Source organism: Zosterops lateralis (genome assembly GCF_965231275.1).
Source record: "Zosterops lateralis genome assembly, chromosome: 2".
In the NCBI taxonomy this organism is placed as follows: domain Eukaryota; kingdom Metazoa; phylum Chordata; class Aves; order Passeriformes; family Zosteropidae; genus Zosterops; species Zosterops lateralis.
The window spans coordinates 79,983,303-80,006,993 of NC_139763.1; the positions used below are offsets into that span (position 1 = coordinate 79,983,303).

The 23,691-nt window shown below is 36.1% G+C and overlaps 1 protein-coding gene across 1 annotated transcript in view; it reads right to left on the reverse strand.

The window, feature by feature from the left end:
- Nucleotides 1-213: 213 nt before the first annotated feature.
- DEUP1 (deuterosome assembly protein 1) overlaps nt 214-23,691 on the reverse strand; it is a 41,393-nt gene continuing 17,915 nt past the window's right edge. Inside the window, exons 8-14 of the mRNA XM_083855415.1 lie at nt 20,485-20,630; nt 19,760-19,862; nt 17,972-18,169; nt 16,922-17,008; nt 14,651-14,850; nt 8,156-8,447; nt 214-2,145 (exon numbers count right to left, since the gene is read on the reverse strand). Coding sequence (XP_083711541.1) covers nt 1,975-2,145; nt 8,156-8,447; nt 14,651-14,850; nt 16,922-17,008; nt 17,972-18,169; nt 19,760-19,862; nt 20,485-20,630 — 1,197 coding nt within the window. The 3' untranslated portion in view covers nt 214-1,974. The remainder of the gene's footprint in view (nt 2,146-8,155; nt 8,448-14,650; nt 14,851-16,921; nt 17,009-17,971; nt 18,170-19,759; nt 19,863-20,484; nt 20,631-23,691) is intronic.

Below are 23,691 nucleotides of genomic sequence, written 5' to 3' on the forward strand. Positions count from 1 at the left end.
AATGGCTCCACCTATACTGCAGTAGCAATGGGCTCATTTAAATTAAGGATTGTCAGATGAGCAGCTTTTTGCTGTTTGGTTGAGAAAGAAAAGGACAACCTTTCTGGTAAGGAGGTGTTAAAAAAAATGGTGCTTTTATCCGTGTGTGTGTCAGGACATACGTGGCACAGTATGTCCTCTGAGCAGGCCGTAACAGTAACAAGTAGGCTGTTCAGATACAGGTACTTCGGAGTTTTCAGTGCTCCTCACAGAGTTTATTATATGGCATTGCACAAAAGTCAGGCTGAAACTGACTCTGGCATTTTATTACTCAAAATTAGTAGGTTGCCCAGATCTTAAAAACCTTTAGGAAAAAAAAAATCATACACATTTTTTATGATTTTGTTCACTCATTCTGCATCATCTCACAGACCTATACCTTGAGAGGTGTCCTCAGACCTGAACTGGAGGCAGACACATCCATTTCTTTGAAGATCCGGAGCAGACTGCCATCTTGTAAGTTTGAATCTGAGAGTAGTAAAAGACTCTGGCTAACTGGCTATTTATTTTGCTCTTCTGAAAGACAGTATTTTGCTGTCTTTTTGCTGTTACAGATCCTTCCCAGCTTAAAATTTAGCTTTATTTTCAGAGGCTTCTGAATTTCTTCATTAATTCTTTTAAAATTGCATCTTCCCCTAAGCTGAGGGTACGTATATATTTAGTTTGTTCAGATGTCCTTCTGTCATCTTTTTATTCAGTCCTTGTTCCTCCAGCTGAGTCTAGTAATTTTCCTGAATTTTTCTGTAAAAGGTTCTTTGATGTCTTCATCTTCATTGCTCATTTCACTGCAAGCAGAGCCAATCTGGTATTTAAAATCTCGGTATTTTGTGTAAGTATGATGTAGTATATTTTGTCTTAGTGGAAATATAGCATCGAAAAACAATTTACATTTTAGCCATGGTCCTGAATATTAATGAGACTTCTTTTACTCACAAACTGGAGCAGTTTGACAGCCTGATATTATTTTTATCCAGATTTTCCCAGGAAGTTGGCAACAGTATATGCTGGAAAGCAGTTCTTCAGTATCTCATTCACTGAAATTGGTGGTTCATCAACAGTGTCTGTAATTTCTGTTTCGCTTGCACAGCAATAGAATTCAGTATGAATTGCAAATAAAAGGAATCTCAATATAATGCAGATTTTCAGCACATGGAGTTGAATTAACTCTGCTTGGTTATATAATGTTTTCCTATGATATAGGAAAATTTAAAGAATTTAGGCCCTTTCCTAAGACTGATCACATGTTACCTGAAGTTTAAGTTTTTCCTCGCTGTTCCAATACAGTTAAACAACAAGCCAACACGGTAACAAAACTTCAGTCCAAAATTGCTTTTGAATACAGGTTTTAAAAATTGTAGTCTTAAGTAAAGTGCCTGAGATCAGATTCTGGCCCTGGTGAAGTCTATAGGTGTGGTAAAAGGGGCAATATGGATGCCTTCAAAACATGTGCTCGGTCTTTTAATGTTCTTCTCACGGAGCAGCACTTCCAGAGGCCCAGGGGCTATTTCCACAGCCAAGATTCACCAGAGCATAGATAAGCTTTTCATGCCAGGATCTGAGACATGGTTAAAGGCCTTTATTATTTTTCTGTACAAACCAGAGAATTTATCTTGGTTGATTCTAATTTCAAGGGAATAATTCCACTTACTAGCCCCACAGAATTGTAAGTATCTTAATTTATAGTGCTGCAACAGGGTCTCTGCTGCACACGATTTAGCTGTGCAAAATCCACCTGTATATTTTAAAATGTGTTTTATTTTGTTATATAGTCAAGTTTAAATCTGTAGGATAATGATGATTTTCTTGAAAACTTGGTGTTACAAATACTTGCTATTGGCAATGTGCCTAAATACATTAAGCAGTTAGTCGCAGGTTTTAGTTCTGAGAAACTCATGAGTGATTACTTGGTTTGCTTTTCTTAATTGTGTGACTGGCTTAAGTATGCCTGCTTTGCTGCATCCTGGCATATTTTTTTAGAGTATTTTCAGAATATCTTTGCAGCTCTTCAAGGTGTGAATTTAAGCGTTCTTCAAATTCTCTTGCATGTTTCTCTTCCTCTTGAAGGAACTTTTCTGTTGTTGCAAGGAAAGACATCTCTGGGGGAGACTGAGCAATGAATAGAAAATCATGGTTAGGAAAAACCAGCAAGTGGTACAACGTGTTTGCATTATCAAATTCTAGATGTGAAAACCATCTTGACCGATAGCAGCCAATAACACTATAATGCTTTACACATCTTCAAGAAAGCACCATATTCAAAGGCATACATTTTTAAAGGCATCCATGTGCCTAAATGACATGAACTGAGCGTTGTGTTTGATTAGGTCTGATATTCATAGCATTACGATGTAGATTGGCCATTAAAAATTTAAATATATCACTAGACAGAATTAAGCTGCTGCAGAACCTCCAAAGTCTATCAACTACAGGTTATGTTAGTTATTTGTATAATGTAGACCAGGGCAGAGCACAATAATCTTTTTTGGAATTACAGAGTATAGTGTTGGATACTGCTGATTGTCTCCTGGAATTTTAGCTCTCTGCTTCTGTGATATGATGCTTTCTGAGGAAAGAATGAAAACCTGTGCTCATTTCAGTACTATTAGTTAATAGTACTGAAGCCCTGACATTCTGGAGAATGCACTAAATTTTTGTTCACTGCAAATAATTCAATGAAAAATCTTCTTTCCATTTAATGAGCACTTAGAAGACTCAGACTCAAACCATACCAATAATGAGCCTTTAGATGGTTGTCATGGGATGCAGAGTTGTATAAAGCAAAGGACATGTGTGAATCTTTGCTGGAACAAGTTCTAAATCTTTAAGCACCAATTTTTGTTAATTTTCTTGTTAATACCGAAGATGCATTCATTGGAATATCTTTAGCAAAAGAAATATGAAATAATTTTTCTTTTTCCTAAAGATACCATGCCTGTTTAAATACATTCAATGCTTTCTTTTTGAGAGATAAATGCAATTTTATGACATGAATTTTTAAGATTGGCTGAGGGAAAAAACTTTGTATAGGAGCTTTAATAATAAAAGAAAGGTAATCTTCTATCTTTATATTGTCATATATTGGAAAAAATGACTGACATCTTTAAGTTTAACCATATCTTAAATAATTTTAGCTACTGATTAAGTTATTAGTATAGAATTTCAGGGTTTTTTTCTTGAATTTAAAAATGTTTGAAGTTTATATATCAACACGTCAAATAGGAATTCAAATATTCAGATGGTCTGTGGAAAAGGCCAGTTCTATTGCATCCATAAACTTTTACTCCAGGCTCCACTCTATCAGAATGGGATATTCCCTATGTCCACAGCAACTACAGACAGATTTGGTCTTTGTTTGCAACTTCATTGAAAACTGCTCTTTAGAAGTTTTTAAGGCTAAAAGATACTAATTAGAAAAACGCTCTAAAGCACCAATCCATTCAAACTCTGCAGCAGCCTCCGAGATGAAATTTAGAGATTTCCTATAGGAAATCCCTTTTCAAGGTACAGAAGTAAGTGATAGCTGGAAATAAATTTTGAGTTAATACCATCCTTCTTGAGTTAGAGAGGCTTCCTGATGTACAGGGCTCCTAAAATGAAATTCACAGAGAAGGCAGAATATTCCTTTTCTCAATCCCTCCAAATTAATGTTTTAAAATGATGGGCAAGAAAAAGTGACTTAATTTGACATAAGAAATAAGAAATCTAAAGGTATTGGATCACTTTGTGCCGTAACACCTCTCTTTTAATCTCTGTACTAGCAAGAATAAGAAAGAATGCAAATCCTCTAAAGTTTAAGAAAATGGAGGGACATCACCTGCCTTTGATTTTCTTCATAAACACGTGCATGATTTCCCATTCGTAAATTATCACTGTTCCCATATGAAGAATTTTTCCTGACATTCTGAACACCATGGCTACATGCCACTTGTTTCTTCATGGGCTAGGTCAAAAATACATCTTGTGATGTCAAGATTCAGTGATAAAATTGTTAATACTACTTTAAATTATTTGAAGGCTTTTGTATTATGAAGAATACATTGAATTTGGAGGCTTCACTTAAAGAATCACCATGTGTTTCCCTTACTGAATACCAGCTATGAAATCACTGATTCAATGCTGAGCAAATAAAATACTTGCAGTGAGAAGCATGAGAAACTGGGAAAATCTGAACCTGAAATACAAATTTAATAGGTCTCATCACCTAGAGAAAAATGTCACGTCAGACTTTTCCTTATGGACTGCAGATTTACACAGGTGCCAGTCTCAGAAACTTTACATCAGGTTATAAAAGATTCTTAGAGAATCAGGATAACAATGTTTACAGTTATTGACTTGTCATTGGAAATAGATTGGCCTCATGATCAAGCTATCTTCCCGAACTGTCAAATGTCCTTCACTTCAACTGGTACTTTGATGTGTTTCTTCTTGAAATACACTATAAACTCCAAATGAGACATTTCTGAATTTCCTCAGAGTTGAGAGATGAATGTTTATCACTTAGAATAAGCAGGTCACGGCTCCCCACAGCTCCTTACCTGAGGGTCAGACATTACAGACTATGATTTTAGATGGGTCCCTAATGCATTGTTTTTCATGCACTTTGAGAGAAGGTTTTATCTAAGCAAGTCTAAAAGGCAACATTCCTTGTTAGTAGCACTTGGCTTTTCAAGCCTCTGGTCTGTTCTTTCATTATTTTCTTTATTGTCTTTACTTTTGGCCTCTGAGGAAGAAAAACCACACAGAAAGTGCTTTAATCCATGTCTCAGATGAGATTCATGGGCCCTGGTTTTAAATTTCTTTTTCTCAGATATTACTGCTTTTATGTCTTTTGGTTTTCTAAGTGAAACTGGATAGAGATGGGTTCATTATAAGCTTTCCATCTAATTTGTTTGGGTGATAAGGCAACGAGGACTCTATTTTTTCATTTCTACAGTGCCAGCTGATCCCATATTTCTTTGGTGTATACAAGTAATGAGAATCACCTGTCTGCCTCATCATTTGCTGGAAATGAAGGAGTGCACCTGACAGAGATGCATAATTCTATAGATGAAATATGTGCTAACTATGGCTTCTCCTAAAATAAGAACTACCCAAAGTAATTAAGAATTAATTCTGGATTGCTGGGGAGGAGCCCTCAAAGAGAGAGAGAGACAGAGAGAGAGAGAACTGCCTAATTAATTTACCTAGAGGTAATCTCTTCCTTGCCCCATGAGTTGTCCCAGTATTCTTGGATGCACCTTCAGCAGGGCAGCAGGAATGCTTTAACACGTGGGATTTTTTAACATTTACCGGTCAAATCATGAGTGGTCAAACCCCAGTGTCAGAGTCTTCTCATGTTTAGCCACGTCTACTTTCCAGGAAAGATTTTGTAATAACAAGAGTAGAAATTGGTCTGGCTAATTTTAGTCTCATAGTGACTAAATTTGAGATGTTTTGGGAGTAGTTTCCTCTAGCCCTAAACAGCAATACATTTTAGGCAGGAGGTACAGATGCCCATCTTAAACATGCCCATCTTCTGCTCATATATGAAAATTAAATTTGAGATGCCTAGAAAATTGCTAAGTGACATAGAGAGATTCTAGGAGGGCCTACCTAGTAATACTTAGGTGTGAGAGGCACAGACTATAGCATGCCTTGGGATAGGATCAAGACTGTCAAAATAATTCCTAATTATGTCCAGTGGTAGAATTTCGACAATTGTCCATTGCAATCTATTTATTAAGCAACTTCCTATACTAGTGTTAGAAAATTTCTTAATGCCTAATTTAAGTTTCAATTATTACAGCTTGGAATACAAGTCTTGTGTTTCCAAGCCTTGAACAAACAACAGCTGTCTATCAACTGAAGAGAAACAGGAGAAAGTATTTATGACTAAAAGATCAACCAATCATTTTCTGAAAGTTATTCATTTCAGAAAGAAAGCACAGCCTAAAGTACTGTTCAGAGCAAAAAAGTATTTCCCAAGATTTGGAAACCCTTGAAACAAGAAGTTTTGAGGTTATGGGAATTTCCAATTAAGAATGACTCTCTCTATATATGTAACCTCTAAGTAAGAATGTGAAAGGGCAGAGGTCCCAGTGGAACTTTTACTAAACTTTCACTGTCTAAAGCCCTACACACTATTTTCTCTCTTCCTTCAATATCAAGAGAGTTATTTTGGTAGGTATCAGGACATCACGTGTAAATCTGATGTTTTCAGTTTGTGCTACAAATATTCTTCAGAAAACTAGTGCCTTATAATATTTTCTGAAGTTTTAAACATACTGGAGATTTCATGTGGGTTCTGTCCCTGTGTTCTATGCCCCTCAAGTCCTCAGAACTCAGTCAAGGAATCTGGTTTAACATCCTGTGTATTTTTCCCCCTCTTTCTCCTCAAGGGAACAGCTTTCCATTTGAACACAGAACTCTGGAGTAACAGAGTGTTGAATGATTTCTGCACTAAAGCTGTGGTATCCAATGTCAGCCTGAGTGACGATTCAATTTCAGTGGTCTGAACTTGTACCTGCTTCAATGCCACTGATTTGGACCTAGACTCTGCATGAGAAATATCTCATGCTAATAGTTTAATTATGTATTTTTCCCACATACCAGCTGGGAAGTCTTGGCATTGACCCTGACCTGAGTGCCAGCTGGGAAATAGTTTCCCTGCAGCTTGCAGAAGGTCTCAGAATGGACATTTTTCCCAGACTTTCTGTAAACAGAAGCTTTGTGATTTAGTGTCTCTGTCTGACACTTCTGACAGAATAGAGGAGAAGTGGTGTTTATCAGACTCATCTGGAAAAGTCCAAATGACTTCATGATTAGCAGTTTAGAGAGGAAAACACTCAGGCTGTGAGAAACAAAAAGCCATTTACTTAAAATTCCTGTGAAACACAAGAATATAAAACTGGAAGTGAGGTCAAACACCTGGGACTACACAGATCTTACTGTTCTCAGACTTCTGGGACAGAGCTGACGGGACCACAGTCAGTGAAGGGCTGCACTGCAATCCCTGCTTCCCAGGCATGCTGTCATTATGGTTCTTCCTATCAACAGTGAGATTCTGGACTATGGAGATGGTTCTGCAGCAGCCATGTCTCTGATAGGAAAGGATGTGTATTTGTTTCAGTAGTGGACAGCAGAACTGGGATACAATAACCACAAGTACAATTGCCTGTCAATCCCCAACAGTAAATGCTGAAGTCTTCCCTCTTCTCCCTCTATAGGTTCAGCCAGAGCCCTGTAGCTGAGGATCTCCTGGTTACAAAGATCCATGTATCACAGCTGGACAGAGGGAGGCCTGTAGTTCATTTCTCACCTACATTCTTAGTTCCACTGCTTACTGATGGTATGGTTTCATGGCTTGAGGTCAGGAAATGCTAATTGTCAAGTACAAAACAATAATGGCCTGTAGTGGAGGCCTAAGGAGGAAGAGAAGATACTAAGGGAGAGGATAAAGCTCAAATTCAAAGGGAGATCTAAAGCCAAATAATTATGGAAAGATTTTCTTAAGTTGTCCTAGGCAAAGTGGGATTTGTCCTACTTGTCACGGAGGGTGATGGTCTCCAGCCTATGAAGACTAAAAGAAAGAATGCTGTCCTATTACTCTTGCACTTCAAGAAAAATAAGGATCACAGCAGTTATAATTTCTGTTTCTTTTCAAATACAATAGCTAACATATGGAAAATAGTTGCTGTGATTTTTCTGATTTCATCCATCAATCAAAGAGATGTACATCAAATAGGAACTTGATTTGTCTAACAGCACTTAAGGCAGTAAGTTTGCAGGTATTACGGAAATACACTTGAAGCAGAGTGCTCTTACATAGGTGATACAAAGCAAAGTGCCCCAATATAGAAGCCAAGAAGCTAAAATGTAGAAATCTTTCTCACAGTCACATAATGGCAGGTAATTATCACCATCGTTATTAGAACAGAGGTATGGCTCAGTAGGGGATGTTTAATCTCCAGAAAAACTGCATTTCTGTTAGGATAAGGTATTTCCATTTTTGCTGGGCTGGCACTGTATAAATAACAATGACAACAAGAGTGATCTAATTTTTGGCTCCTCCAAGGCTGCATTTGATCCACAGATGGATTTTTGAGAATATATGTGTTATAGGAAAATATTTACTTACCGATAATTTGGTTTTTTCCACACTGTTAGCAGGACTCTGAAAGCTGCCTGTTCTGCCCACTTCAGGAATTGGTTCAGGAAAGCCCAAAGGATACCCCACTGGTGGTAATGGAGATTTATAAACTATTTTCTTTTCATGACCTCTGTGAAGTGGATGAGAAGATAAAGTGCTATCACTTTTTGAACCAGTGATATTGCCTTGGCCATACAAAGCAGGACTGCAGTATCTACCAGCAGTGAGCATAGCAGTCTGTTGACATTCCACTTCCCATGAATCTTTATTTTGGAAAGATCTAAGAGAAAAGAAATTGAAATATGAAACCCAGTTAAAACTCTTAAGCTATAACAGCAAAGCCAAGGGTTTTTCACTGTATTTATTTACATTGTTTTGATTACTTAGCTGTTCAAACTGCTTCATGCACAAAGTTATGAGCATAAGATTCAGCATTACCAAATAGCAGCAATTTAGCAATTTCCACCTGTGTTACTGTAAAAGTCTGAGTGTGCTTTCTCTGTCTACTTCAGCTGTAAATTACACCACCCTAATTTAAACCCTTTCACTGGAACTTAGGTTGAGGAACCTTGCCTTGGTTGGTATAACTGTGGCAGAATGAGCTAAAACACAAACTCACTTCAGGAATTGAAGATGCTAATACTCCTTAAGAGTTTGTTACCTATCCTTTGCTAATGGCCACCATTCCTTTTGGCTTTCCAGTGGAAAAAGCTATGCAAGCACCCTTTGGTCATGTCCAGGAAGTAGAGTGAATTTAGCCACACAAATAGAGGAAATGAAATATGAATGTGTGAGAGGAGAGAAAAAACCTATTATTAGTGGTTGGATAATTAGTCAATTTTGATCTAATAATATCTTAAAGAGCTGTGTTCAAGTGGCTAGAATTTAGAATAAATGCTTAAACAAAAAATAGTACAGGAATTTTTGATTCTGCATTTTTACTGCAATGATAGTTTTGCCACTAATTTAATGATAACACTTTGGGGATTAATATAAAAAATTATTAGATTTTGAAAATACACTTTCTAAAAAATTGTACAATGACACGCTTTTGTAACAATAAATGAAATCTTCAAGCCTAAAAAATAATTTTAAGCACTTTTTTAGGATGTTCCAAAACTGTATCTCAGTGATCAGAATTGATGTGCAAGTACATATTTCTAATCATTTGTATATCTGTAAAGCAAGAACTATTAGGGTTAATAGCAACTTAAAAAAAATATTTTAAAAAAAGGGAACCATTTTCTTCCCATACAAAATAGTTAACTGAACAATTTTGATACTGTATCGATAAAAGCAGAAAATTTTGAGACTCACTCACCCAGATGTCTGCAAAATTACACTCATTTTCAATTGCATCATTCCCTGTATTATATATCAAAACATGCAAAAAACTTAGTTCAGATTCTATTAATTTTATGTTACAGTATTTCCAGCTGAGATAAAAATTTCCATTGTTTTGAGGTCTGTGCTTAGGATGAAATTTTAGTCTTGGGAGGTAACTACTGAAACATGATGGCATTTTGAACAGATTCTACCATTGCAAATATCCTAAAACACTCTGCTAATTCAAAATGCAGCTATAAAAGCTTTTAAAGAGCATGTTCTCTGCCACTAAAATACAATTTAATAAATATTCAAGAGTATGGAGTGCTACTCAGTACATTTTTTTTTCTTTTTAAATAAAAAGAACTTCCTAAGTGCAGGGAAAAGACTGTTTTCTGCAGAAAGATCACAACATCATTTTCTAATCTTAATTTAAATATTTGGTGTTGGGAGAGAGTGGCTGTGGAGCCTTGATGGACCTGCTTTTACATAACCCCTTCTGCTGGTTTTCACAGGGATAGAGTTGATTTTCTTCACAGTAGTTTATATGGGGCTGTGTTTTGGATTTGTGGTGGAAACAATGTTGGTAACACAGGGATGTTTTAGTGGCTGCTAAGCCAAGGTCAAGGCCTCTTCTGCTCCTCAGTCCACCCCACCAGTGAAGAGACTGGGGGTGAACAAGGATTTGGGAAGGGAAACAGCTGAGACAGCTGATCCCAGCTGACCACAGGGATATTCCAGACCATATGGGAACATGCTCAGCAATAAAAAGCTGGGGGAACATTGCCTGGGCATCACATGACAGGTGGTGAGCAATTGCATTATCACTGGGCATCACTCGCTTCCTATATTCTAATTATAGCATCATCATTATTATTATTGTTATTTTTTTATTACTACTACCTTCATTTTCTGTCTTATTAAACTGTATTTCAACACATGAATGTTACTTTTTTAAAATTCCAATTCTTTCCTTGTGAGTGAAGGAGTAAGCAAGTGACTGTGTGCTGCTTACCTGCCAGGTTAAACCACAACAGACCTAAAACATGAAACTGAGTATTCTGTACATGAGCTGTGCAGAACAACTCAGAGAACTAATGAAGAACATATTTTTTTTCTCTGATTATAAAAGAAGCTGTGATTAAGATACTCTGAGTGCTACGGCAAAGCAAATTATAAGCATGATGCTGTATTATTATTTGTTACTATAATTTTATTTTTACTATAATAATAATATTATTATACATGCTAACATAAAACTCTTTGAGACTATTCACCAAACCTTCCGGTTTTCTAAATCACCTAAAATGTTTACCTGTCTGAAGGCAGCATTTTCTCCTTTCTTTCATGCTTTTCTTTACATAAATATACTCTATTTCTTTAGCACAGGAGAAAAAAAAAATCTTTATTTTTCTCCCTATTTTAAAGTCCATTCCATCTATGGTTTGGATGAAGGGCACCATGAAAAAAAGCCTGCCACAACTGAAAGTAGATGGTGTAAATAATAAAATCACAGGTTTTTTTTTTTAATCTTATGTTCTGACCTTTTTGGAAGTAATTTTCTCTCTAAATCCAGAGTAAAGTCTATGTGATCTGTGTTCTTTTTCCCCCAAGAACTGCTTCTCTATGTATTTAATAACAATTATTACTGTTGTGTTATAACTTCTCTAAGAACAGAATTTTCAGACTTGAGTGCCCACTTGACTTGGGTTATGGTAGCCCTTAGATAATGAAAACAGATACTGCGCCTCGCCTCCCTCCCCCCAAAAAAGATTGATTTTTATAAAAGGAACTCCCATTCTCCCTTTCCTAGTGCAATCCATAGGATTGCTGCTTGGTATTTTGGAAAAACGTGACATCTGTATTGAGGTGCTTTGATAGGGATACTGTGCCTTTACCTTAGATGGTTTTTGCAGTTGTGGTTTAAACTTCTACCAGTTCACATGTAAAATAATATCTAAGAACATAGACCTACTTTAAATACAATCTGCAAATTTGTAAAAAGCTGTCCATTTGTTAACACTACCAATGCAAATACAGTATTACTGCAGCTGAATAACTTATGCTTTCGGTGGGATTACTGTCATAGAGTATTTAACATGTACACATACCACACAAATATCATCACCGTTCACATGGTGACATAGGGGACAAGTAGTGAAAGAACAGTGTCCTCAAAAAGGGAATTTATATAGACAGGATCTACTTTTCCAGACTCATACATAAAATCTGCCTGGGCCCTGTGTGGTCAATGACTTCAGCGAGGCAAAAACCCCCAAATTCCTTGCACATCTTTGCTGGTTGACATAACCAGTCTTGAGAAAGAAAACTGCAGATCTTTAACGACCAGAATGTGTTCAAGAATTTGTGCTGTTTCTTTTACCTGGCAAATACAACGGCTAACTTGATTTTAAAATAAAAAGCTTTTTCCTGAAGAATTGTTTTCACTGCTTCTACTTTATCTATTGCAACAACTGATACGGTGGTGAGTGTGCCTGCATGAACTCCAAAGAGTAGTGAAAACCTCCTTAGCACAGATATTCACTGCACATCCATTAAGCAATCCCCAGCTACCTTAGTAGGCATTAAGTGTTAGCATTTACCCTTCACTCTTCCCACATGATGAAAGTGCACTTTGGCTTGATCAGTTACCTCTTTGTGGATAATTTTTCTGGTAAATAAATAGCTTTTCATTTTGGAACTCAGGCATGTTTTAATTTTGGAAGAAACAAATTGAACATAGCAGCTTCATCAGAGAAAGTCCTCTTTGATCATGCCCAAATTTAAATCAACTGCATATGGTCAAGGTCTAACTGAAGGATTGAAATCTTGAGAGTGAGGAAAGCTTATGTAAATGACAATTAGAATTAAGATAATTACATAAGAAAACAGTAATTAATTGAGGTGGTTATAGGTAGAATGTGGGCATAGTCCTTTTTTAGCAAAAACATGCTATTTCTGCATATCTTACTTTTTAATATTTAGAAATTCATTATATACTGAAAAAAAAGAAGAAATTGTTCCTCTTTTTGGAGTGCCAGTATGACTTCCTGCAATTTCCTGGGCTTTCTCTAGAGGTCTCCTCTCTAAGACATGATGGTGCCTGTGCCCAGGATTCCAGTAGTGACTGAGAGACACAACTGAAAAATATTGTAAAATATACACCCGTCCCTTGCACAAACACCGTGTTTTCTAATTTTTCACCATATAAAAAAAAGTCTTTTGTGCCCTTTCTCCAGTGCCATAATTACCATGGAAACGAATCTGCAAATTAAACCAGAAATAACAGGGTTTACGCTCAGAATAAAATAAACATATCCCAGATTTTAACTTAACCAACATCAATTTCCTAGTTTATCTGCATACGTTTGATGGATGAAAATTTAATTTTAGTTTTCTGGAAAAATCCTGAGGAAGTTTCATGCTTGGGAACAGAGAAGTGATAGTACAGAGAGGGCCCAAGCATAAAAACACTGGCTACGTATACACAGCACATGTCAAATTTGCATGTTTTAAAATCTGTGTATTTATTTATCTGAAAAGCTTTTCATTTAGGAATTCTAATGCATGATTTAGATCCTGAAATCCAGGCTCAATATATCTCCTTCATCATATTAACTACAATAATAATAATTTATATTGTAGTCAGTAGTCTGGCTGAGATTTCTGTTGTGAGAAAGGTCAACTCTCATAGGTGTCTCTCTCACAGTTTTGATTGATCTTCCAACAGCTATGAAATCACAATCCTGCAAATTACAGGCATAGTTCTATTGTCTCAAATATTTATGTTCTCATAAATTAAATTTCACAGTCTCTTATGTTCAGCAAGTGTAAATCCTGAGAAAATGGGAAAAGATCTTACTTTTTCCTCACTTGAGAGGAGTTGAAGCATGAGCAAAAAATTGCACTGACCAATTTTGTGAAGTTATGAGATCTACTGGTGGAGAATAATCTGTCTCAGTTTACAAGTATTTGTTTCAGCAACATCTTCAACATTATTTGAAACTTCATAGGAAATCAGCCATACCTGCCACTTCCAAAGATATGGGTGTATTATGTATATGTGCATATATATATATATATATATTTCTTTTTATATACATATGAATACTATCTCCAACACAAACCAATATTCTTTAAAAAGAAATTTCAGGCAAAAATGGAGCTACATATACTGGAATGCCACTCTATTTTGCTGAAAGAAAATAATTTCAAATTTTGCCAAAACGTAAATGTATGAGTCTGAAATCTTAACATGTCAAATTTTGACTCCAGTTATTTCAACTTTATTTCACAGAGCTGTTTTATTTTTGTGCTATCACATCAGTTCATCAGTTCTTTATTACAAATAATCAACATTTTTAGCTTCCCATTAATTTTTATTTTCCTGCACTGCGAAATACTGTTTAACAGGGAGAGGTTTTTTTTGTTGTTTCGTTTTGTTTTGTGTTTTTTTTTATTTTTTTAATTGCAATGGCATGATTATAATATATTTGAAGGCAATTCAATGGCTCACTGAATACTGGAAATAAAAAGAAAGTCATCACTACAATGCTTTTTATGAGTCTGAATATTCTCAAGTCTCATTTTTCCCATACAAGGAGTGTATTGTAGTAATGACTTACTCAGGGCATCTGAAATTATGTTTCTTTTAAAAATCAGGTCACCCAAGAACACTGAAACCAGACAAGGCATTAAAATACATTTAATGAAACTGGAGGATACAAAGCTTTTCAGCAGGGCCTATAGTTCAAATTGCTTATTAAGAGAACCTCCCGTTGAGAAGTTTACTTCTCATGTTGATTTTTCTATCTTTTCCTTGTCTTGTTTTTATTTGGTAATAAAAATACGGTCTGCGCTATTTTGCAAAACCTGGAACTAAGAATAGCTTGAGTAGCACATAAAAAGTTTTTAAAGTTTCACGTGCTAAATACTAAAACAGAACACTTCTGGGACTTCATTTATTTCATTCATTTATTCATTCCATTAGCCATCCAGGAAAATGTAGGAAGTCCTTATAAATATACTAAGTCTGATATTTAAATTAGTGGGAGTTTTGAATTAACAGAAACAGCAAAAAACTTAACAGTTTGTCCCAGTCAGACCTCCCAAAACACTTAGAAGAAGTTTCGTAAATGTGTATGATCTAAATATTACCTCTTTTCCTTTTCTTGCATCTTTGAATGGGTTTGGTAGCTGTGCTCTGTTTCCCTAAATGTATCCATGCAGCCCAGTATCGATGTTTCTGTGTCATTTTGTAGTTTAACAAGGTTATTTTGTAGTCTTAAATTCTCACGTTTCATTTTGTGAACAGAAGCTGTGAAATTTCCATGTTCTTTGTTACATAAATCTATACACTGTGAAAGGAGATAATACCATCATTAAGTAGTTATTTTTTCCACAGTAAATGGGTATATTTTTAACAAGCAAACACAAAACAATGTTCTATGTTAAAGAAAAGACCTAGCTACCACATATAATCATGCAACATTTAGGGCAAACCAAGAGAATTGCCTCCAGAAAAAAAAAATCACAGTAGATAAATGGAAAAGAAGTGATAACAGCCTCTATAACACAATAAAGCAAATTAAAATTTCTCAGCAAACATGCATTCAAAATATTATTGTTGTAAATTTCTCGCTTGCTTTGTAAAACTGATGACATAAAAGCAACCATAACAGCTATAGCTGCACACTGTATTGCTCCCTCCAGTAACAATTCCTCCAAAAATAACAAGCAAAATTATAGGAGTTCATTACTATACTAGATACAGAGTATGTGAACAGTTTAATATGTGTGTTGCACTTTCATATGTTCCTAGATTTACCTTATTCTCTGGGAACTTAGTAATTCACTACAGATTTGGTTCTTATACACTGCTGGCACAACTGTGCTCCTGCATTGAAAGCATGTCTATTCCTAGCCCTGATGTGATGTCATCTCTTCCTGTGAACCTTGCCTTGCTTAGTTTTAGAGGGAATTTATGAGCCATGCTGGCATGGAAATGCCAGAAGGTATAAGAAAATTTAATAATTTGTGCAACTATGGGGAAACAGGGGCTCAAGTACATCTCACAAGTGGGGGGAGTGGCAGAACCAAGTGAGAAGGAGAGTGCTAAGTCATCCTACTACTAATAGCTCTAGAATCAGCAGTAAAGTTATAATGGCATGAACCCCAAAACTGAGCTGGCCCAGCTACATTGCTTCTGACATATAAACCCTGAAAGTAACCCTGCCTGATGATGCATTACACCATACTGACTTAGGCTGGCACTAGGCTCAGAGGTCTGTGTAGTGCTCCAATGTACAGCAAAAACATGTCCATAAAAATCTCCCCAACCCCTGGAATCTTAATATCAAATATATCACAATCTCTAATGTTTAGATCCTCACAATACATTAGTAAAGCTGGAAAGAATTTTTAAGTCCACAAATCTACTGAAACATGTATTGACCTTGATCCATGTAGTAACTGGATTTTACTGTTAAAATATAACAAATAAGGGATGTCTCCAAGGACCCTTGTCAAACAGCTCTTCTCAATCTTCAAGAGAAGTGTCACTGCAGAGAAGAGTTAGACATGCATACACACATCCATCTATGCTTCCACAATAATATATCATATATTCACATACAGATATCCATAACACTGTATAGTATGTGTGTGTAGGTGGGACATCACTGATGGACATCTATGCTGTTTTAAGGGTGTGGATAAATGTGACATTCTTTCATGACAATTAACAGGCTAAAAATACACCCAAAATACATTTACATCAGTATTTCCAAACAACATTCCAGTAGGATTTTTTTAGTTATAGATACAGTATAACTAATAACTGCAGATGTTCTGTATGCAGAGGATGTTTTGAAGCTTTTGTGGAAAACAGCATATATACTATTTATTATACCTTCATAAACCATAGTTCTAGATAATCTTATGGCACACTTTTTATCAATTAAATTTTAAAGCTGCCCTGTTTGGAGAGATATAAATACTAAACTGAAAATAAGCTGGGTGGGAGCAAAATGTGTCAGTTTTCTACACTGCTATTTAAATACCATGTGAACAAAGGGGTAAGGTATTAAAAAAGGGACATATTTTTGTCTGTGAGAATGATGACTGTTTAAACTTAAATAAGTGATAACGCTTACAAAAAATAAGCTCCCAGAAATTTTGTGTCTAGACAGTTACTGAAAAATGTAGCTTACTTGTAGTTTAATACAATTAAGGTAAAAATGACTCTTAGCTATATTCATCTTCAGCCTGTGTGTGAATATCTCTTTGTTTTGATTATGTTGCACACCTAATTTTTATTTAATTAACTTATGCAAGTCAGAAATCTCTAAATCTGCCATGATCTTAATCTATATTTCCAATAAATATAAGTAACTATTCTGCATACTTCATAGGTTAAAAAAAAATTACCATGCAACTTTCACACTCCTGGTTTTCCACCATTTCTTTTAGATGTGTGTTTTCAGATTTGATAACTTGGTAACGGAATTCCAAAAACTAGGAAAAGATTAAGTTCTTAGTTAAATACAAGAATATTATCCCCAACAGGCATAACACTGAATATAGATATATTTAAGCTTAATTTTACAAAATATACATTAGGAATTATAAAACTTAATGTAAGATTTTTAAATATAGCAATACCAAAGTAGGAGAAAGTATTAAACCCCCTATAAAAGATATACAAATGCAACGCCTCTGAATTTATTTACCTTTTTGAAAGAAGTAATGACTTAGGAAAACAAGAAGTTCACATGCAGTTACTACATAGAAAGAAAAACAGATTCTACAGGCCACTGTAGAATCCTATTTCATGAAATCTAGAAATTATATCTACTCTTTAAGTGATATGGAAATAGCTGGTAAAGAGCACCACACAGCAGGAGATATCTCTCATTTCCCCCAAACACTAACTTTACTATTGTCAAAAGTAAAGTATTACTTCAATCAGTTTTCCACATGTAGAGACCCTCTTAGAAAACACAGAGGCTCTTTTGTTTTACAAACTAAGTAATGAAGATGACAAATTTGTTTTTAAAACAAAGATTTGCCATAAAAATCCCCACTGGTATCTTACAGTTTCCAGCTATAAAATTACTAGAATTTTCTATGCAGATTTGTAACATTCTTCAAAAAGCTTTAGAAAACACTGAAAATTTAGAAACCTAAAGCATATGTAATAACCACAAACTGGAAGTTTTCAAGATCTTTTGCATGTTAAAATGGTAACTAAATATGATGCCCAGAATGAATTTCAATTTAGATGTACAGTTGGTATTTACTGGTGATTTCTTGTTCCAGTATCAATTTGGCTGCTTTTGTAATACTTCACAGATATTACCGCTCCACTAATAAAAACTACAGCAAGAAATGTGATGTATTTTTTTTCCACAGAAAATGAATGTCATTATCAATAGTGTGGAGTAAAATGATGTTGGCTGCTTTTGTCTACTTGCATACCTGTTGTTTTGTTAACAATTTGTGTTTTGTATCTAACTCCATTTTTAACTGTCTTTCCAGAAGACTAGCTTTCTCCATGATAGTTGCTATAGTGATCTCCTTCTGATGAAGCTCCTCTGTCAGGTCAGAGATTTCTGTCTTCATTCTTTGCTGCTCAGAGCAATGGGACTGCTCCTTTCGATAAACACGGTTTCTTATCTGTAGCAAATATGTTTCAAAAAGAAAAAAACGCTGTGCAGTAAATATGATTGCATCACATGCTACTTATCAGTGACTTTTTATGCTGTTGCTTCCAAGACACCAACTCTTCTAACTGATTCAAAGATTCTGAGATTGTAAAATAAAATGTCTTTGGAAGTCAGTGCACAGAGCTTTGTTTACTTTTACATATTTTTTGAACACTTCTCATGTACTTTCACTTGCCTATTTAACATTGGAAATGAATAAAATACAATACACTCCAAATGGCCTTTTAAAAGAAAGTAATAATTATGTTAAGAATTGGAATTTATGGTAAAGAATATCCAAGGTAATATCCATTCAATAAATTTAAGTACTATTTATTTATACAGCACCTAAGTTAAGTTAGGTTTAAAAAAAGCTGGATGAAGCTTAAATTAACTTAGGAGCAATATAAATAAATCAATCTAGAGGCTCTTTAATAAGAAACTATGGTAGAAATAAAGGGTATGTATGGCAAATCACTTTGTGAGAATTTTTCCTGCCATTATATGTAAAATTTAAGGTCAAACTTTCTTCGATACCTCCTGTGTAATGCTCTCCAAAGTATCAACACACAAATTGTTTTCCTAATCTTTCTACTATAACCAACAATTCAGTGCTGATAGATTGTTTTATTGTGTAAGAAACAAAACAACAAAAAACCAGCACAACAACCTTTGAACCCATTTTAACAACTTTTTGCAGTATTATACACAAGTAACAGATTGCGTTTCATTTTTATTTATGCAAACAACACAGAAATATTAGTATTGTAAAAAATAGATGTAAATGCAAAAAACCTAAGAGCTAGATTATGACTGTCATGCCAAAATTGATGAACCCAGATGCATCCAAATAGAGACATTCAAAACCCACTTGGCAAGCATTTCTGTAACCTCAAGGTGGCAGGGGGATTGGACCCCTCCAACCCTGACAATTCCATGATTTCTGCTTATATTGCTACTTGGCAAAGCCACAACATGCTTGTAAGATGAGTTCTGGGCATCCTCTACTTCCAAAGTATTTCAGGCTGCCAAGCCATACACTGTTTCACAGTGCCATGCCACTGCTGCTTGCTCACAGCACTTCTGAAGTGTGCAATGCAATATGATGGAGAGTTCCAATGAGAGAGCTCTGCCCTAGACCGTGCAGCAGGTCCCTGATTAAGCTTAGCCTTGTGTGGGTACCTGCCACAGTGACTTGTATCTGTTGATCTGTTTGCATATGCTACCTCTGAGACCACCTACAAGTTACAGCTTAAATCTGCAGGCTAATAATTAATCAGAGCTTTGGAGGTTTTCTTAGTTGCATGGTACTATCTGAATCACAGTAATGTGTAACCTGGTTCCCATTATTTCAATGAGGTAGGTAGGCATGGCATCAGAAAGTCAGTTTTACAGCTACACAACTAAATGCAACCATATATGAAATCTTTTTCATATAAAAACTTCATGCTCTCCTGAACCTACAATGCATCCTCCTGCACTCTGCAGTATATGCACATACCTAAGTCAGTACTCTCTCCTAAAAATCCTGCAGTTAAGATCTGGAAATGATATGAAATACCTTGTTCAGCTCTTCTTGGTGTTCTCCACTTTCTGCAAATAGCAATAATTCAGTGTTTTTATTTTCTAGTTGCTCAGTAAGTTGAACGTGAGATGATTGATCCCTTTAAGTAAGAAATAAACAAAACATGAAACAAGCAGAACGTTCAATACTCTTTACCTTGCAGTATCCTCTCCACAGTATAAAACTGTGGAACACCTGCTTGCTGACAAAAATATACCCCCAAATATAACCAACATTTGGCCTAAACCAAGCTGGATTTTGAGAAATGTCTAGGAATTAAGGACAATACTACTTGTGCAGAAAGAATCCAGAAAGCTGTTATAGACTGGTATTTCATATAATTTGAAATGGGTAAGGCAGATAAGATAAGCCATAAAACCATGACTATTTTATTCAAAGGAGGTTAGGGAGAATCTTAATTGCATTGTTTTCAAAGCATTTTAATGCTGAGAAAATGAAAGACTGTAAAGATATAGCTAGAAATATCTGAAATGCATTGATTTGTAAAAATCTAGGCATCATTAAAGCCTTTTAACACAGCCTGCATCTATTGCCTGAAATTGTCTGATATAATTGTCAATGAAATTATCCAGTCTAAAATTCAGAAGCTGACATTTGAATCCAGAATATCTTTTCAAACAGACTTAATTTAAAACAAATGTAAGAAAAAAGGTATTAGCTCAGAAGTACTTGTTAATTTAATATGTCTTCACCATCCATACTTTTTTTGAATTTCCTGCATATCTTTGTACTCTTTGATTTTCAATAATTCTGTATACAACTTCTGGCATTCCAGTTGTATCCTCCTCCAGAGACCATCCCTTGTCTGCAGCTCATTTCTCATTTCTGAGACGTGTGCCTCCATGTTCTAAAGAAAGAAGCAAATGCACAAACAGTTAAATAAAACGAGACGGCTTAAAATGCTGGATTTTAACACATCGTATTCAATACCTGTACATACATGATTTTAATTTCTGAAAAACATATTGCTTCCATGTCAGCTCCTCTCATCTAAAAATCAGATTCTGAATATTCTTTACCCCTTGCAACGTTCCAATGCATCTGCCTCTGAAATTATCATAGGAAACATAATTCAAAATTCTTTATTGTAATAAATGCATCTAAAATATATAGTTTGCTTGTTTTAGCAGGTTCTGCATCCTGAAACATGCTTCACATGCCAGAATTGATGCCATAAGTGGTTTCCATTTTCTATCTTCCTAACAGCATTTCCAAATTTATAAACTTTAGAAACTACAAGGCTGCAAAAATCATCTTCAAAACTAGTTCCATCTGCATGGAGCTAATTGCTTATTTCAATGAGCATCACAAAACTTTCAAACAATCAAAAAAGATTTTTTTAGGGACTTGACAAACCTCATTCTGTTTTATCTTTAATTTCTGATTGACAGCGTGTTAGACAAACTGAAGACACATATTACATTTGGCATGATAAAACATGAATTCAAAAAAAAATCAGAATTTTACAAAAATATACTGAGAACATACTAAATACAAGAAATTGGAAATATAAGCCACAAATAACAAAAGCAACAATAATAATCAGTGCTTGCAATAATAATACCCAGAGAATATGTATTGCTTCTCACCTAATATCCAAAAGCACTTTTCATATTAAAAAAAAGATTTTTCCAAGAATATTGATCCTTTACTTTTCTAACTATTGCACTAAAAACATTCACATTTTTCATAATTTCTTCGTTTTATTTGAATATAGCTTCCATCTTTAAGAACAAGAATAAAGCCTTTAAAATTTCAAAAGAGAACTGGATTTCGGAAACTGCACTGCAAGGAAGAACTTCAAAGGTTGGTTTCCCTTAGAGCCTCCTATGAGAATGGCCCTCCTTCCAAGAAGCCCGTGGTCTTCCTCTGGCTGAAAGGGTTGCTGAAGACAGATACAAAGTGCTTTTGCATTTTTGGGTTTTTTTGTGGGGAGGCTGCATGTATGGACTCATTCATCTTATCCTTTTTTACATTAAGGCCAAGAGAGCTTTTTTAAACACCAAAATGCAAATGCAATTCTGGGTATATTCAAGTAAAATAAAGCTTAGTGAACTGGTGAAGTTGTTGGTAAGACTTGCTTATTCTTATCTTCATCACTCCAACATCGAAGAAATAGCCACAATTCTTTTATGACATATGAATTTAAGAGATGGTTACCCCTCTGATTTCATTCTGGGGTGGATAAGGGAAATGAATTCTGCACAATTGTGTGGCAGAAGTCTTATTTTTTGTGAATAGACTGCAGTCATCACACATATTTACATAAATTGTATTTTCTTGTGAATTAAAATAGTAGCAGGAACAACAGCAGCCACAGCAGCAGCTGCAATAATAATTGAAGCAGAGCTTCAGGTCAAGAGTTTCACAGTTTCACATATCAGTTTAAAAACATTAGATATGCATCACTTACTATTTTAGAAAATATCTGTTGCATCTGGTTAAAATGAAAATTAATTTTGAAGTAGAAAACTTTTGGATTTTTTAAGAAAATGCCTCCTATAAAGAGTCTGTTTCAAGTTGAAAAAAATCATTAAATCTTTTCTTCCTTTCTGTGAAAAGTTTTGCTTCTACTAGCTTGCCAACCAAAACAAAGCCCCCAAAATTTCTCGATCAACTCTTGTTCTAATTCTACTCAAAGCTGTTTGTGGTTGGTCGACCCTGACTGGATGCCAAGTAGCCACCACAGCCATACTGTCACTACCTTTCCCAGCTGGACAGGGCAGAGAAGCAAGAGAAATACTGTTGGGCTGAGATAAGGACAGCGAGAGATCACTCACCAGTTACTGCCAAGGGCAGAACAGACTCAGAGAATTTAATTTTTTGATAATCAAATTAGAACAGGTTAATGAGAAATAACTAAATCTTAGAACACCTTCTCTTCATGCCTCCTTTCTTCCCAGGCTCAACTTCACTCCTCAGTTCTCTACCTCCTCCCCTCCAGGATATGAGGAATGGGGGCTATGGTCAGTTCATCACATCTTGTCTCTGCTGCTCCTTCCTTCTCAGGGGGACTCCTCACACTCTTCCCCAGCTCCAGAGTGGGTGTCTCCCAAGAGAGATGGTCCTCTATGAAATTGCTCATGGTGAGTCCTTCCCATAGGCTGAAGTTCTTCACTAACTCTTCCAGTGTGGCTTCATTCTATAGGCTGCAGTCCTTGAGGAACAGGCTGCTCCAGTGTGGGTCCCCAGTGGGGTCACAAGTCCTGCCAGCAAACCTGCTCCAGTGTGGGCGCCTCTCTCCACAGGGGAACAGGTCTTGTCATGAGCTTGCTCCAGAACAGGCTTCCCACAGCCTCCTTCAGGCATCCCCCTGCTCTGGTATGGTTCCCTCCTGGAGCATGGTGGATTCAGCATCTCTGATCCACCATGGTCCTCCATGGGCAGTAGGGGCACAGCCTCACCATGGGCTGCACCAGGAGCTGCAGGGAATCTCAGCTCTGGAGCTTGGACCACCTCTTGCCCCTCCTTCTGCACTGACCTTGGTGTCTGCAGGGCTGTCCCTGTGACATGTTCTCAGTCTTCTCTCCCCACTGCACACGTTTTTTCCCCCCTCCTCTTAAATACATTAACCCCAAGGTCCACCATCACTGCTGCTGGCCTCAGTCTTGCCCAGCTGTGGGCCCATCATGGAACCAGTTGGCATTGGCTCTGTCACACATGGGGAAGCTTCCAGCAGCTCCTCACAGAGGCCATCCCTGGAGTGCCCCCATTACCAAAACCTTCCCAACACAACCCAATACACTATTCAACCTTTTAAATACAATTATATGGCATATTTTTACTTAAATTAGTGTCTAGTAGCTGACCTAATGCAGACTTTTCAAGAATCAAGCCCCTTGTGTGAAGTTTTCAGATTATCTCTCATGTTATGGCTACAGATAAGTTTGTCAGATAATACACAGGGT